The following is a 12056-nucleotide window of genomic DNA, read 5'->3' as shown; positions in this document are numbered from 1 at the left end:
TAATAGCCTTCAGAGCTATTAGAAAAAGTGTATTTTTGGAATCTAGATTTCACAAGGGTAATTGTGGAATTTAGCCGAATATGTAGACTTTACACACCAAACAAGAACACTTGACACTTGCCAATTTCTTTCTCTTAAGTTTTTCTTTTTCTTGGAGAATCCCAATGGGCGTCAAGCGGGTCAACGGCGGCGGTTTTCCGGCAACAGCCCCCCTCACTTCACCCCCATACCCACCCCTGCACACCGTTCAGAACTTAAGGGCCCCATGTAGCCAAAGACTCCCTCCCAGCCTTCCCCCCCACCCCCTCCCATTGTTGCCCCCATCAGCCACCACCCGCTTTGCTCACCTCACGCCCCTTCAGTTAAGCTAAAGGTAGCCTCACTAAACAATGGCTAGCTACTGACGAAGCTGACCGGTCTTTTGAGAGCAATGTGCCCGACTTTAGGTTATATTTTTGATATTACTTTTTAATAAGAATTTTGTGTTTTTTGGATAATTTATTGCTCTCAAACAAAGTTTTTAGCGATTATTTTAGTCCCGTGGTCTTTTATGCGATTTATCGCTTGACTGCTGTTTGGTGTGACCCATTTGACTTTCCGTTCACAAGATTGGGATAAACAGGTAGCTGCCGGAATGCAGCAATTTTTCTTAGGAACTGTCGGCTTGCTAGACTCTTAAGTATGCGATCGCCGAAACTGCTTAGGAGACATAATTTCATTATGTGAAGGGGGGTTCTTAGAGTTCGACCACGTCAGTCGCCGCACAGCAACCTTTTTGCCCCCACATCAGCCCCCTCACATCTGCACCCCCTCCCCCCATCAGCCCCCCACTTAATCCCCTCAATGCCTACCCGTAACCAACCGTTCTACTTCTAATCCAGCATGCTGGTCCTCTCATGATCCCCGCGTCCAGATTTTGAATTTGTCACTTTGAGTTTTTGATATCGGTCAGTAATTGTCTTTTCAGGTAGCCCCTTTAAAAATGGGCCATTTGATATTCAAATTAGTCCCAAGGGAACATATATCTTTTCATGTAGTATTTTGTAGTTTTAATGGCTTCCGCACAGTGTTTTTTTGTATATTATTTCTGGATTTATAGTTTCGCCTCTATGTTAAGTATTGTAATCTAATGACGTAGTCGGACTAATGATAGGTCCTATTTTTTCTAAGGGTTTCATATAAAGCCTTTTTCTTTCGCTTTTTTATAGTTGAAAGCGGATAGTGGCTATGACTTTTGAATATATTTAGTTTCAAATACATACAATTTATTTTCGAACTCTAAACATTTTAGATCTTTATGTCAACTTGTTACCTGGTCACCTTAAGGCCAGGTCTTATCTGCTTTGTGATAAAGTACAGGCTAATTTGTTTAGTTTGTTTTAGCTGATGCTATTTCGACTCTATTTGTAAGTTTTCTTTGGTTTTTGTTTTTTCTTGTTTCGTAATCTCATTAATGCAAAAATGCAAAATTATTTATTGCATTTAGTTGTTTGATTAATAGCCGCCCTCATCTTCGTTTCGTTAGTGTATTTCGTTTCGTTGGCCGATTTTTACCGGCGTTAATAAGTTATGTTTAATTGCACTCGAATGAAGTTTGAAACAATTATTAATAGCCGCCCTCATCTTCTCAGCCGGCTATTATAGCGCTCCTATTTTTTTTTTTTTACTTCGTCGAATAAAAAAATGTTTCGCTTTACCTCATTTTGCCGCTTTTTCAACATTTTGCGTGATATCTTTTTGACTTCTCTAGGCTAGTTTCTCTCTTCTCTCATTATGCTAAAAGTGATTTTGAACATCAGTTGCTCAGCAAAGCAGTTCAAAATGAACAGAGTCAGTATAAAAAATGAAGTCAGAAGTAGAAACGGGATAAACCCATAAAGCCCAATTTTAGATGCCCGCTATTTGAACGTCGTTCCTATAAGTCTGAGTTACCATCTCTTATGCTTATTTGTATTGATAGTAGCCCCTGGAGCCTCTCTCTAAGAAATATAAGTATGTTCAACTACGAAATGCCATCAAAATAAATTGGACTTAAAAATGTTTTTTACAAAAATCTTTTTTGCGATATCTTCTATTCTTTCAATCCCAATCATGCTTATTGGAATCAACGGCGGCTATTTTCCGGCAATCTGCTGGGTATGTTTTAACATTTTTTAAGCTTCTACTTCGTTGTTTTTCAGTATTTGATGTTTTGAAAGTTGCTTATTCTCATTAGGTAGACAATTATGTTAATAAATGTGGATAAGCAAGGTTGGAACATTGTGCAAATGGGTAGGAGTATGAGTACTTTATTGGAAAATTGTTTTTATGAGTTTTTTTTATTTCTCAAGTTTTTTTTGTTTCCACCAATTGTAGACGTTCAACTGAAACTAAACTGGAGAGAGGTTTTTTTTATAATTGCTTGCAGTACAGTCCTTAAGAAATACTTGGGTTCTGTTGCTCTTTTTGTAATGACATTATTTTGCTTGATTGGTTTCTGTCTGAGCATGGCAGATCAGTCGTGCTTCAGCAGTTCCCTCTTTTATTGATATCTGCCGGTCGTTTGAGACCGAATTGTCAAACGTTTGTCGGTTGTTCAATTACTCTCAAAACAAAATTGGTGGCAATCATTGTAAACGTGTGTCTTTTTATAACCCGACGAGGAATGCTAGTATTTTACAGGTTTTTTAAGCTGAAGCAAGTATGTTCATGAATTTTGACTTCTTTCTATTCAACAATTTACCTCCTTTTTTTGAACCTTGACTTCTGTTTTCCAACATTGGACTTTAACAGCAGCTTAGTTTGTAATGTATAGTAATTGTTAGTAATATTCAAAGTGAAGAGGTAATTTTGAGAATTTTGAGCCCATATAGGTCCCTCGTTCTTGTCTGAACTACAGACCCGCCACATTTCCTACCATGCCTACCTAACCGCCTCTCTCCCTACCTACATGCTCCCCCCATGGGTGCACCTACCTACCCCCCACTTTCCTTACCACGCACCATCTCTACGTGCATCACCCAACTACCTAGCCCCCCCCCCCCCCCAACTGCCTATCCCGCCACTCTTCAAGTAGTTTCGGTATTCTACTGGCTATGTTTTCATGCAAATTTTAGGCTTGACGCTTTTGTTCTAGAATAGTTTTCAACTTCGTGAGTGACTTTTTCACAATTTAGTTTGCTTAAAGGGATTGTGAGGGAAAATAAATGAAAAAAGACGTTTTTGAGACTGGTTGAGTGGTTAAGATTTCGGGCTGACAACCTGGAGGTCTGAGTGCGAACCCCAGTGGGGTCGTGTTTTTGCACCCATAAAACATTTCTAAGCTACACCCCCTCTAATTTCAATTGCCCCCATCTGTCGTTCAAAGCAATTGATCCTATGTTAGTAAATGATAAAAGGAAATGTTATGGTTTCAGATTTCCCCACTTCTCCCTCTAAGCATCAAGACTTATCGAACACGTCTTTAGTGTCTGCGGAGTGTAACAGACTGTCAGTGCAGTACCAACACATGGCTCTTACAGAAATGCTCCTCAATTTGGACATTTGGAGTGCGTGCTCTAATGAAGTTCAGCTCCTGGTCTACAAGTCTCTAACCAGAGCAACTTGCGATATTACTCTGGCTGATGCAATGGTCAACCATGCAGTTATTCCCAAAATTGTTGCCAAGGTAGGAAATTGTGCCAACTTCCCCTGCCCTCCTAGGCACTTTTTTTTCTAGTTTCAGAAGTTTGTGTGAACAAGCTAAGGGGGTACTTTTGGTTTCACATTGATAATTGTTCTTTCAGCGAACTACAAAAAAAGGAATGAACCGTTTCGATAAACAGTATATACCATTTTGAGTGTTAAATCGGTCAGTTTGCGTTATATCTTTTCGCTATTCTCTTTTTTTTAACATTGTCGTTTTGCAATTATAATACTTGATGCTTTAATGCTTAATCTTAATGACATTTTCCGTTAAGAATTAATCAAAAGATTGCGCTGTTGCTACATGTATAGTAAGTCCCATAACGTTGCAACGCAAGCGAACGTTCGAAAAACTCGGGCATGCAAATGACCAATGTTTTGCTAGATATCTGCATGTTTTAAATTTGAACTTTGAAACGTTCGATAGTGTTGCAACTTTATGGGACTGACTATATACAGCGCGTTCAGTACTTCTAGTTTTTGGAAAATTTAGAAATGTTCAAATTCAATTTTGAACTAAAAACAATAAATAATGATTGCAACTGGGCTTCTAAGCTTTCCATTAAATTTCATTTATTTTCAGTTCTGATGTCAAATGATGTTTGGCAAAGCTAGTGTCCATTTCTCAATTCCTTCTTCATCGCGTCCTTTCTGGTTTTGTCTAGATTTGATCGAAAGACCTTTATTAAGCAGTAACCTCACAACCTCTCCCACAGTTTCGCCGATAAATAAATTAAGTTGTTTGTTTCGACTCGATCCTTTCTTTTCACGATCAAGGTAGGATTCCAAGGCGTCCCAAATTGGATATGCGTTGTAGTCGTTATAGAAGAGGATCCGAGTGTCGAAGGCGTTTGGGTTGCCTACAACCTCGACTGTGTGAATGTTGGTCGATGACTTTCTGTACCAATTCATTGAGTTCCGATCACTAACAAAAGGATGACTTTTGGATAACTTTTAGAAATTAAAGCTGAGTAATGGTTGTAACTTGAGAGAATTTCGGAACTATCCCCCCTCAAGGACGAAATTGATAGTGTTTTTTATAGCCTGATAAGAGGTGGTACTACCGATTGATATTTACATACATTATGGAGGGGACAGGTGATAGTTCCGGAAATTATCGTGGAAGAGTACCAAGAATTAGCAGAAAATTTAAGAGAAAAGCTTTATATTACGACGAACATTTATAGCGTTTATTAGTACAAGGAAAAGCTCTGAGAACAAGAACAAAATCTTTCAAATGAATATTCTTCGGAAACAAATTTGCGTAAGAAAAGATTCAAATTTGATAAACTTGTGCGTCCGTCAAGCGGTTAAACTAAAGTAGCAAACAAACTTGCACCCTGTGTGTTGTTTGTACCTGTTATGGTGTTTGTTTGTTTGCTGTGAGAAAACTAGCCTGTTGTGTTTCATTGAGGTTCACAAACTTGACCAGATAAGATTGTCAATCGTGATAAAGATGTCGTCAATGGCTTTGTTCCTCTGGTGCCATTACGGTATCAGATTTTAGAAAGCCAGATAGCAAATGATGTGCTTTGCTTCACCGCTATGTTATAGAGAAATGAACATTGCGTTTTAAAGTACATACACTGTTCCTGAAATAATCGTGATCTCAATGTTTTTTAGACCAAAAATTTAGCCAGAGACGAGACACTGTTTCTCGTTGATATCACAAGAGTAGATAGTAAACAGACAATAAAATGTTCCTTCACCAGCTCCCCGCCACTTTACTACTACATATAAACGTAACACGTGGGCGTGTCTAGCGTAAAAATAGAATTCCACAGTGGAGGGGGGGGTTGGAGGATAGATACGCTTAAAGACTACTTTGTTTTGTTTATGGACTGTTGATATTGTAGACTAGATTTCGCAAGATATTCTGCAGAACAATAATACAAAGATGAGTATCAATCGAAATCAATTTAATGGACAGCTACAGTCTGGCTGTCAGTTGAAGGAGATGTAAGAGAATTTATTTACCCGATCAATCAAATTGATCCTTCCCCTCAAATTTATTTTTAGAATTTGAGTTTGAAAGTTGCTTGTCGTCTTGAGCCAAATTATTTATTATAGCTGCGAAGCTGTAAGCTGAGCGTAGCTATATTGCGGTGCTCTTGATTTTTTTACGACTCGAAGAGGAGTATTGGTTTTCTCTCGGTTTTTTTTTACAGGAAGTAGATTTGTTCACGCGGCATTTTGACCTAAAAGCGAAAGTGAGAAAAGCTGTCTTGGTGAACAGATTTTCGCTAAGCGAGAGAAGTTTTTTGATCATGCGCTGCGTTTAGTGAATGACTTTTTGACTTTGAAGAGTAGTTTTTGACTGAATTGCACATATAGATGACCGTTTTTAGCCGTTTTTTCGTCTGAGTGGCCCAATTTTTTTGCTTTTAATTTTGTTTCTTGTAGAAATAAATTCTATTCGATACTATATTGAAATGTCAACTTCGGAAATTGATACCACAGTGTTTTGCAGAGCCTGAAAATGCGTTTCAAGTTGAAAATTGGCACATAATTCTTGATTTTTTACTAATTTTTGGCTTTTTTAATATTAATTTCTTCATTTTTGGATCTATTATTCGTCTTTTTGTCAAAAATCAGTTAATATGGCAACTTCTCTTTGATATTTCCTATACTCAACGCCTCTTTCTACCTCGATGTAATTTTGTTTCATAAAATTGTACATATGCTAATCCGATTTTGGTAATTTTTTTCCGATTTTCGTCAGTTTTTCGTTTGTATTTTGGTTGTAATTGCTACACAGTTTTTTTGTGCAACATGAGTGACTTTAATTTCGTTTCAGTAAAAATTCAATAATTTTTTGGCGTTAAGTTTTGAAAAAACAGTTAATACTTTCTTAAATGCAGTCTTAACTTTCTTTGGACAAAAAAGTTCTTTGACCATTTTTTTTTTTGCAAAATGTTTTAATGTTTCGTATTTATGAATTCTGCTTTTTCCCGTTTTTTGTTCTCTTCAGGAAGATAGGTCTTTGTATCGGATGACTTATTATCTTTTCTATGTCTTGAATGCTGAACAATGAAATGTATTCGTTTTTCTTGAATTTTTTAAGTTGATATTCAAATTTCAAAAATCAAGAATGTCTTTTTGTAACGGTGTTCCTTACATTGTGCCCATATTTATATTCTAGTTAGTATCATTCTAGCTTTGTCCTGGCACCTACATTTATTTTCGGTATATTGATTTTTTTAGTTGTAAAAAATGAATGATTTCAGCTTTTTCTTAGATTTTCGCCATTTCTTTGGTTTGCAATTGATTTCATTCAACATAAGGCAGTACTGAGAGCTTGATAGCAAGCTTTTTCCAAAATAACACTTATGACTAAATACTACCGCTTTCTTTTGGCCTTGGTATTAATTAAAACGATTTTTTGCCTTTGAATATTCTGCTGCTTATGTCTTTTCTATGATCAATTTTTTTTTGATTTAGTGTGAAATCATGTGGTCTAGCTTGTGTACAAGAAGGAACAGGTGTGTATTGTTTTTTGTGTTAATCGCAGTGATGAGAAGTGTAATTATAGGTGTTTTCTTATTCTTAAATTTGAGCTTTCTTTTTTGAAAAGATTTAACTTAGTTTTTATGATTATTATCTGCCGTTTGCTTTCGCGATCTTTTTCAGATTAGAATCATGAATTATTAGAGGGCTATTGATAACCTTGTCAGCTTTTTCAGACTATCTGGTTTTTGACCACCTCATTTATTTTGGATTTTTAACGTTACCAAACGTTTTCAATGATATAAAATTTTGCTGCACTTTGTTTCTCTTGTTGACAGTGGTTTAAGTTTCACCAATTTTTAGAGCAGGCCTGGGGAGGTAGTGAGTTAATGGTTTAATACAAAAGGTAGTGGCTTCTGTTGCAATTACGGTTTTGTTAGTGAAGTTCTGACGCTTCGAGTCGCTTCCGGAATTCTTCCGGCTATGTTTTTTGTTTCGTCGTCTGACGCTCTTTTTTCGTTTTACATTTGTTCACACAGCAAAGCTGAAAAAGTCAAATTTTCTGAATGACTTCTTCCTCTCACTAACGGCATTTGCGCAAGTGACATCATTTATCACTCGCTTTAGCGAAAGTTTTTAGGTTATTTGCGTGATTAGATTTTGATCATACGTGACTTACCTCACTCAATAAAATGACTTTTGCACTTTAAAACTTAAGTTTAATTTGAATTTGTTTAAGGTCAAAGGAACTCATATGTGCAGTAAAGGTCCCTAATAAGAGGCTTCTGTGGAATGAATTTTAACAAGCTTTATTAATTTATCGCTGAATGTTTTTTAGCCTAGTTTTTTTGAGCGGCGTCGATTTTTTTTTCAATTTAGATCTGTATCTGTTTCTATCTCTATTATATGGCACGCAGGTCTATTCTTTCGCAGCTATTCCGGCAATTTGCCGGCTATGTTACTTAGAATGAAGCATCTTTAGGAAGCACGGGTGGTCCCAAAAAGTAAAATAGCTGAAATATTTTTTGCGAGATAATTTCTGAAGTCTCTTATGTTCATTTGGATGACGAAATCGTTCTTTCAGTTAGATTCGAGTGTTTATAACAGCACTCGAACTAAGTTTGAAGGAGTTATTGTAGTCATGGCTAAAGCAAAGTATTTTTGCTTGTTCGCTTTAGACTTTTCGGATCTTTTCAGTTTGTGCCCCCCCCCCCCCCAGCTTAGTGGGTGCATATTATTTGCAACCCCCAGAGGCACGTGCAATATGTTTTTATAATGATTTACTATGTAATGACACGTGCTCTGTAACTGGGGGAGCATAACGTACTGGGGGGGCACAAACGGAAAAGATCCGACTTTTCAGTTGACTTCTACATCCTTGACTTTTTGCGTCATTAAAATTTGTCGCTTTCACAATTTTAAGCTGCTGAATTCAAATGGTGGTAATTATTAGCCGCGTCAGCAATTCCAGGCGGCTATAATTGCGCACCTATTTTTTTTTACAATTCAAAGAATTTGAACTGTATTGGGGCGCTGTCTTTTTTTACGATTCGAAGAGGAATATTGGAGAAGTCCTTTTTTTAAATCAATTTTATTGGAGTCATTTTTGAAAAGAGAGTGATTTTTGATCATACCGCTGTTTTTTAGAGAGCAAGAAATCGATGTGTGAAAAAAATTTCTCTAAGCGAGCGAAATTTTTTTTGTTCACGTGCGGCTTTTACAAGCAGATTTTTGCTAGTTTTGATGGTTATGAGGTTTGATTATGATATCGTATTAGTTTTAGGCTCGTTTTGATAGAAATTTAATGATTTTTTGCTTTTTTGTTTTAATGTTTTAAGTGGAATTTGAATAGAAGCTTGTTACCTAGGGAATATTCGGATACCAATTGACTAAAGTTTTTTTGGTATAAATCTTTTTTTCGTAGGAAAATTGACAGAAAAATTGAGAAATTTTAAACCATTTTTTCTTGTTTTTTTTGCAGTTTTTCTCTTTTTAATCTTAGACAAGTTTCTTAGCCTATTATGATTTGCCCATTGTTTTGCGAGCTTTCCATTGCTTCTATTGCAAAGGAACTTTACTCGGCTTTATGTTTCTTTGTACTATTAAAAAAACTCATTAAGGTTTTCTAGTTTTTTTTGTTCAATTTGTTTTTGAATGCCGTTTCTATTCTTCCTTAAATTTTTTATGGTTTTTGTGGAGGTTCATGTTTCACAATAGTTGTTCTAGTTGATCAGTCATATGTATGGGCAATTTTCTCCTGCGAGTCATTTCCGGAATTCTGGTTTTTGACCACCTCATTTATTTTGGATTTTTAACGTTACCAAACGTTTTCAATGATATAAAATTTTGCTGCACTTTGTTTCTCTTGTTGACAGTGGTTTAAGTTTCACCAATTTTTAGAGCAGGCCTGGGGAGGTAGTGAGTTAATGGTTTAATACAAAAGGTAGTGGCTTCTGTTGCAATTATGGTTTTGTTAGTGAAGTTCTGACGCTTCGAGTCGCTTCCGGAATTCTTCCGGCTATGTTTTTTGTTTCGTCGTCTGACGCTCTTTTTTCGTTTTACATTTGTTCACACAGCAAAGCTGAAAAAGTCAAATTTTCTGAATGACTTCTTCCTCTCACTAACGGCATTTGCGCAAGTGACATCATTTATCACTCGCTTTAGCGAAAGTTTTTAGGTTATTTGCGTGATTAGATTTTGATCATACGTGACTTACCTCACTCAATAAAATGACTTTTGCACTTTAAAACTTAAGTTTAATTTGAATTTGTTTAAGGTCAAAGGAACTCATATGTGCAGTAAAGGTCCCTAATAAGAGGCTTCTGTGGAATGAATTTTAACAAGCTTTATTAATTTATCGCTGAATGTTTTTTAGCCTAGTTTTTTTGAGCGGCGTCGATTTTTTTTTCAATTTAGATCTGTATCTGTTTCTATCTCTATTATATGGCACGCAGGTCTATTCTTTCGCAGCTATTCCGGCAATTTGCCGGCTATGTTACTTAGAATGAAGCATCTTTAGGAAGCACGGGTGGTCCCAAAAAGTAAAATAGCTGAAATATTTTTTGCGAGATAATTTCTGAAGTCTCTTATGTTCATTTGGATGACGAAATCGTTCTTTCAGTTAGATTCGAGTGTTTATAACAGCACTCGAACTAAGTTTGAAGGAGTTATTGTAGTCATGGCTAAAGCAAAGTATTTTTGCTTGTTCGCTTTAGACTTTTCGGATCTTTTCAGTTTGTGCCCCCCCCCCAGCTTAGTGGGTGCATATTATTTGCAACCCCCAGAGGCACGTGCAATATGTTTTTATAATGATTTACTATGTAATGACACGTGCTCTGTAACTGGGGGAGCATAACGTACTGGGGGGGCACAAACGGAAAAGATCCGACTTTTCAGTTGACTTCTACATCCTTGACTTTTTGCGTCATTAAAATTTGTCGCTTTCACAATTTTAAGCTGCTGAATTCAAATGGTGGTAATTATTAGCCGCGTCAGCAATTCCAGGCGGCTATAATTGCGCACCTATTTTTTTTACAATTCAAAGAATTTGAACTGTATTGGGGCGCTGTCTTTTTTTACGATTCGAAGAGGAATATTGGAGAAGTCCTTTTTTTAAATCAATTTTATTGGAGTCATTTTTGAAAAGAGAGTGATTTTTGATCATACCGCTGTTTTTTAGAGAGCAAGAAATCGATGTGTGAAAAAAATTTCTCTAAGCGAGCGAAATTTTTTTTGTTCACGTGCGGCTTTTACAAGCAGATTTTTGCTAGTTTTGATGGTTATGAGGTTTGATTATGATATCGTATTAGTTTTAGGCTCGTTTTGATAGAAATTTAATGATTTTTTGCTTTTTTTGTTTTAATGTTTTAAGTGGAATTTGAATAGAAGCTTGTTACCTAGGGAATATTCGGATACCAATTGACTAAAGTTTTTTTGGTATAAATCTTTTTTTCGTAGGAAAATTGACAGAAAAATTGAGAAATTTTAAACCATTTTTTCTTGTTTTTTTTGCAGTTTTTCTCTTTTTAATCTTAGACAAGTTTCTTAGCCTATTATGATTTGCCCATTGTTTTGCGAGCTTTCCATTGCTTCTATTGCAAAGGAACTTTACTCGGCTTTATGTTTCTTTGTACTATTAAAAAAACTCATTAAGGTTTTCTAGTTTTTTTTGTTCAATTTGTTTTTGAATGCCGTTTCTATTCTTCCTTAAATTTTTTATGGTTTTTGTGGAGGTTCATGTTTCACAATAGTTGTTCTAGTTGATCAGTCATATGTATGGGCAATTTTCTCCTGCGAGTCATTTCCGGAATTCTCCGGCTCTGTTTTTTAAGATCTGTTCACACATTTTCATTATTTTTGAAGTCAAATTGGAGTAGTGATTTTGGTGGCGCCAAAACAGGAAAAGGAGCGAAAAAGAGAGTGATTTTGCGGCGTGACATTTTTGCTCTAATTTTAAGCTAGAGTGAGAAAACGGTGTTTGAGCAAATATTCGCTTTCTCGCTAGTGGTTTTTTGTTCACATGCGGCAATTTCACTTTGGTTTTTTTTTACTGTTTTTTCAATTTTGGATCGGATTTTTTTTCTAAATGGTTTTCCCAATCCATTCAAAAGTTCAATGTAGGTTTCGTTTTTTGTTAAAATCATATTTACATTTCGCGCTAGTGGGTTTTTGTTCTCGCTAGCGGCCTTTTGACATTGATTTTCTGTTTCTTTTTTTGTTTTGTTATCTGATTTTTTTTAGAAATGGGTTTCCGATTTCACTCATATTCTGTTCTTTGTCTAGTTTTTTGTTTAGTCAATGAAAATTCTTTGAATTGTAAGTCAGGACTTGTCCTGCTATGTTTTTTTCCTCGCCTAACAGATTTTTGTTTCGTCTTACCCTGACTTCTTGGAATTGACCTTTTCAATGACTTCAGTGACTTCTACTGCATTGCAGTTTGAATTTTT

The 12056-nt window shown here is 36.0% G+C and overlaps 2 protein-coding genes across 5 annotated transcripts in view; one reads left to right on the top strand and one right to left on the bottom strand.

The window, feature by feature from the left end:
- LOC142352998 (WD repeat and FYVE domain-containing protein 3-like) overlaps positions 1–12056 on the top strand; it is a 249253-nt gene that overhangs the window by 65622 nt on the left and 171575 nt on the right. For all 4 annotated transcript variants that reach the window (XM_075405173.1, XM_075405172.1, XM_075405174.1 and 1 more), the window contains one exon: positions 3396–3646. In XM_075405173.1, the coding sequence (XP_075261288.1) occupies positions 3396–3646 (251 nt within the window). The remainder of the gene's footprint in view (positions 1–3395; positions 3647–12056) is intronic.
- LOC142352999 (uncharacterized protein C05D11.1-like) overlaps positions 1–12056 on the bottom strand; it is a 354622-nt gene that overhangs the window by 175564 nt on the left and 167002 nt on the right. The window lies entirely within an intron of this gene.

This window comes from Convolutriloba macropyga, chromosome 14 (genome assembly GCF_964194025.1).
Source record: "Convolutriloba macropyga chromosome 14, txConMacr16.3, whole genome shotgun sequence".
NCBI classification, from domain to species: Eukaryota; Metazoa; Xenacoelomorpha; order Acoela; family Convolutidae; genus Convolutriloba; species Convolutriloba macropyga.
This window is presented reverse-complemented; position numbering and strand designations above follow the sequence as displayed.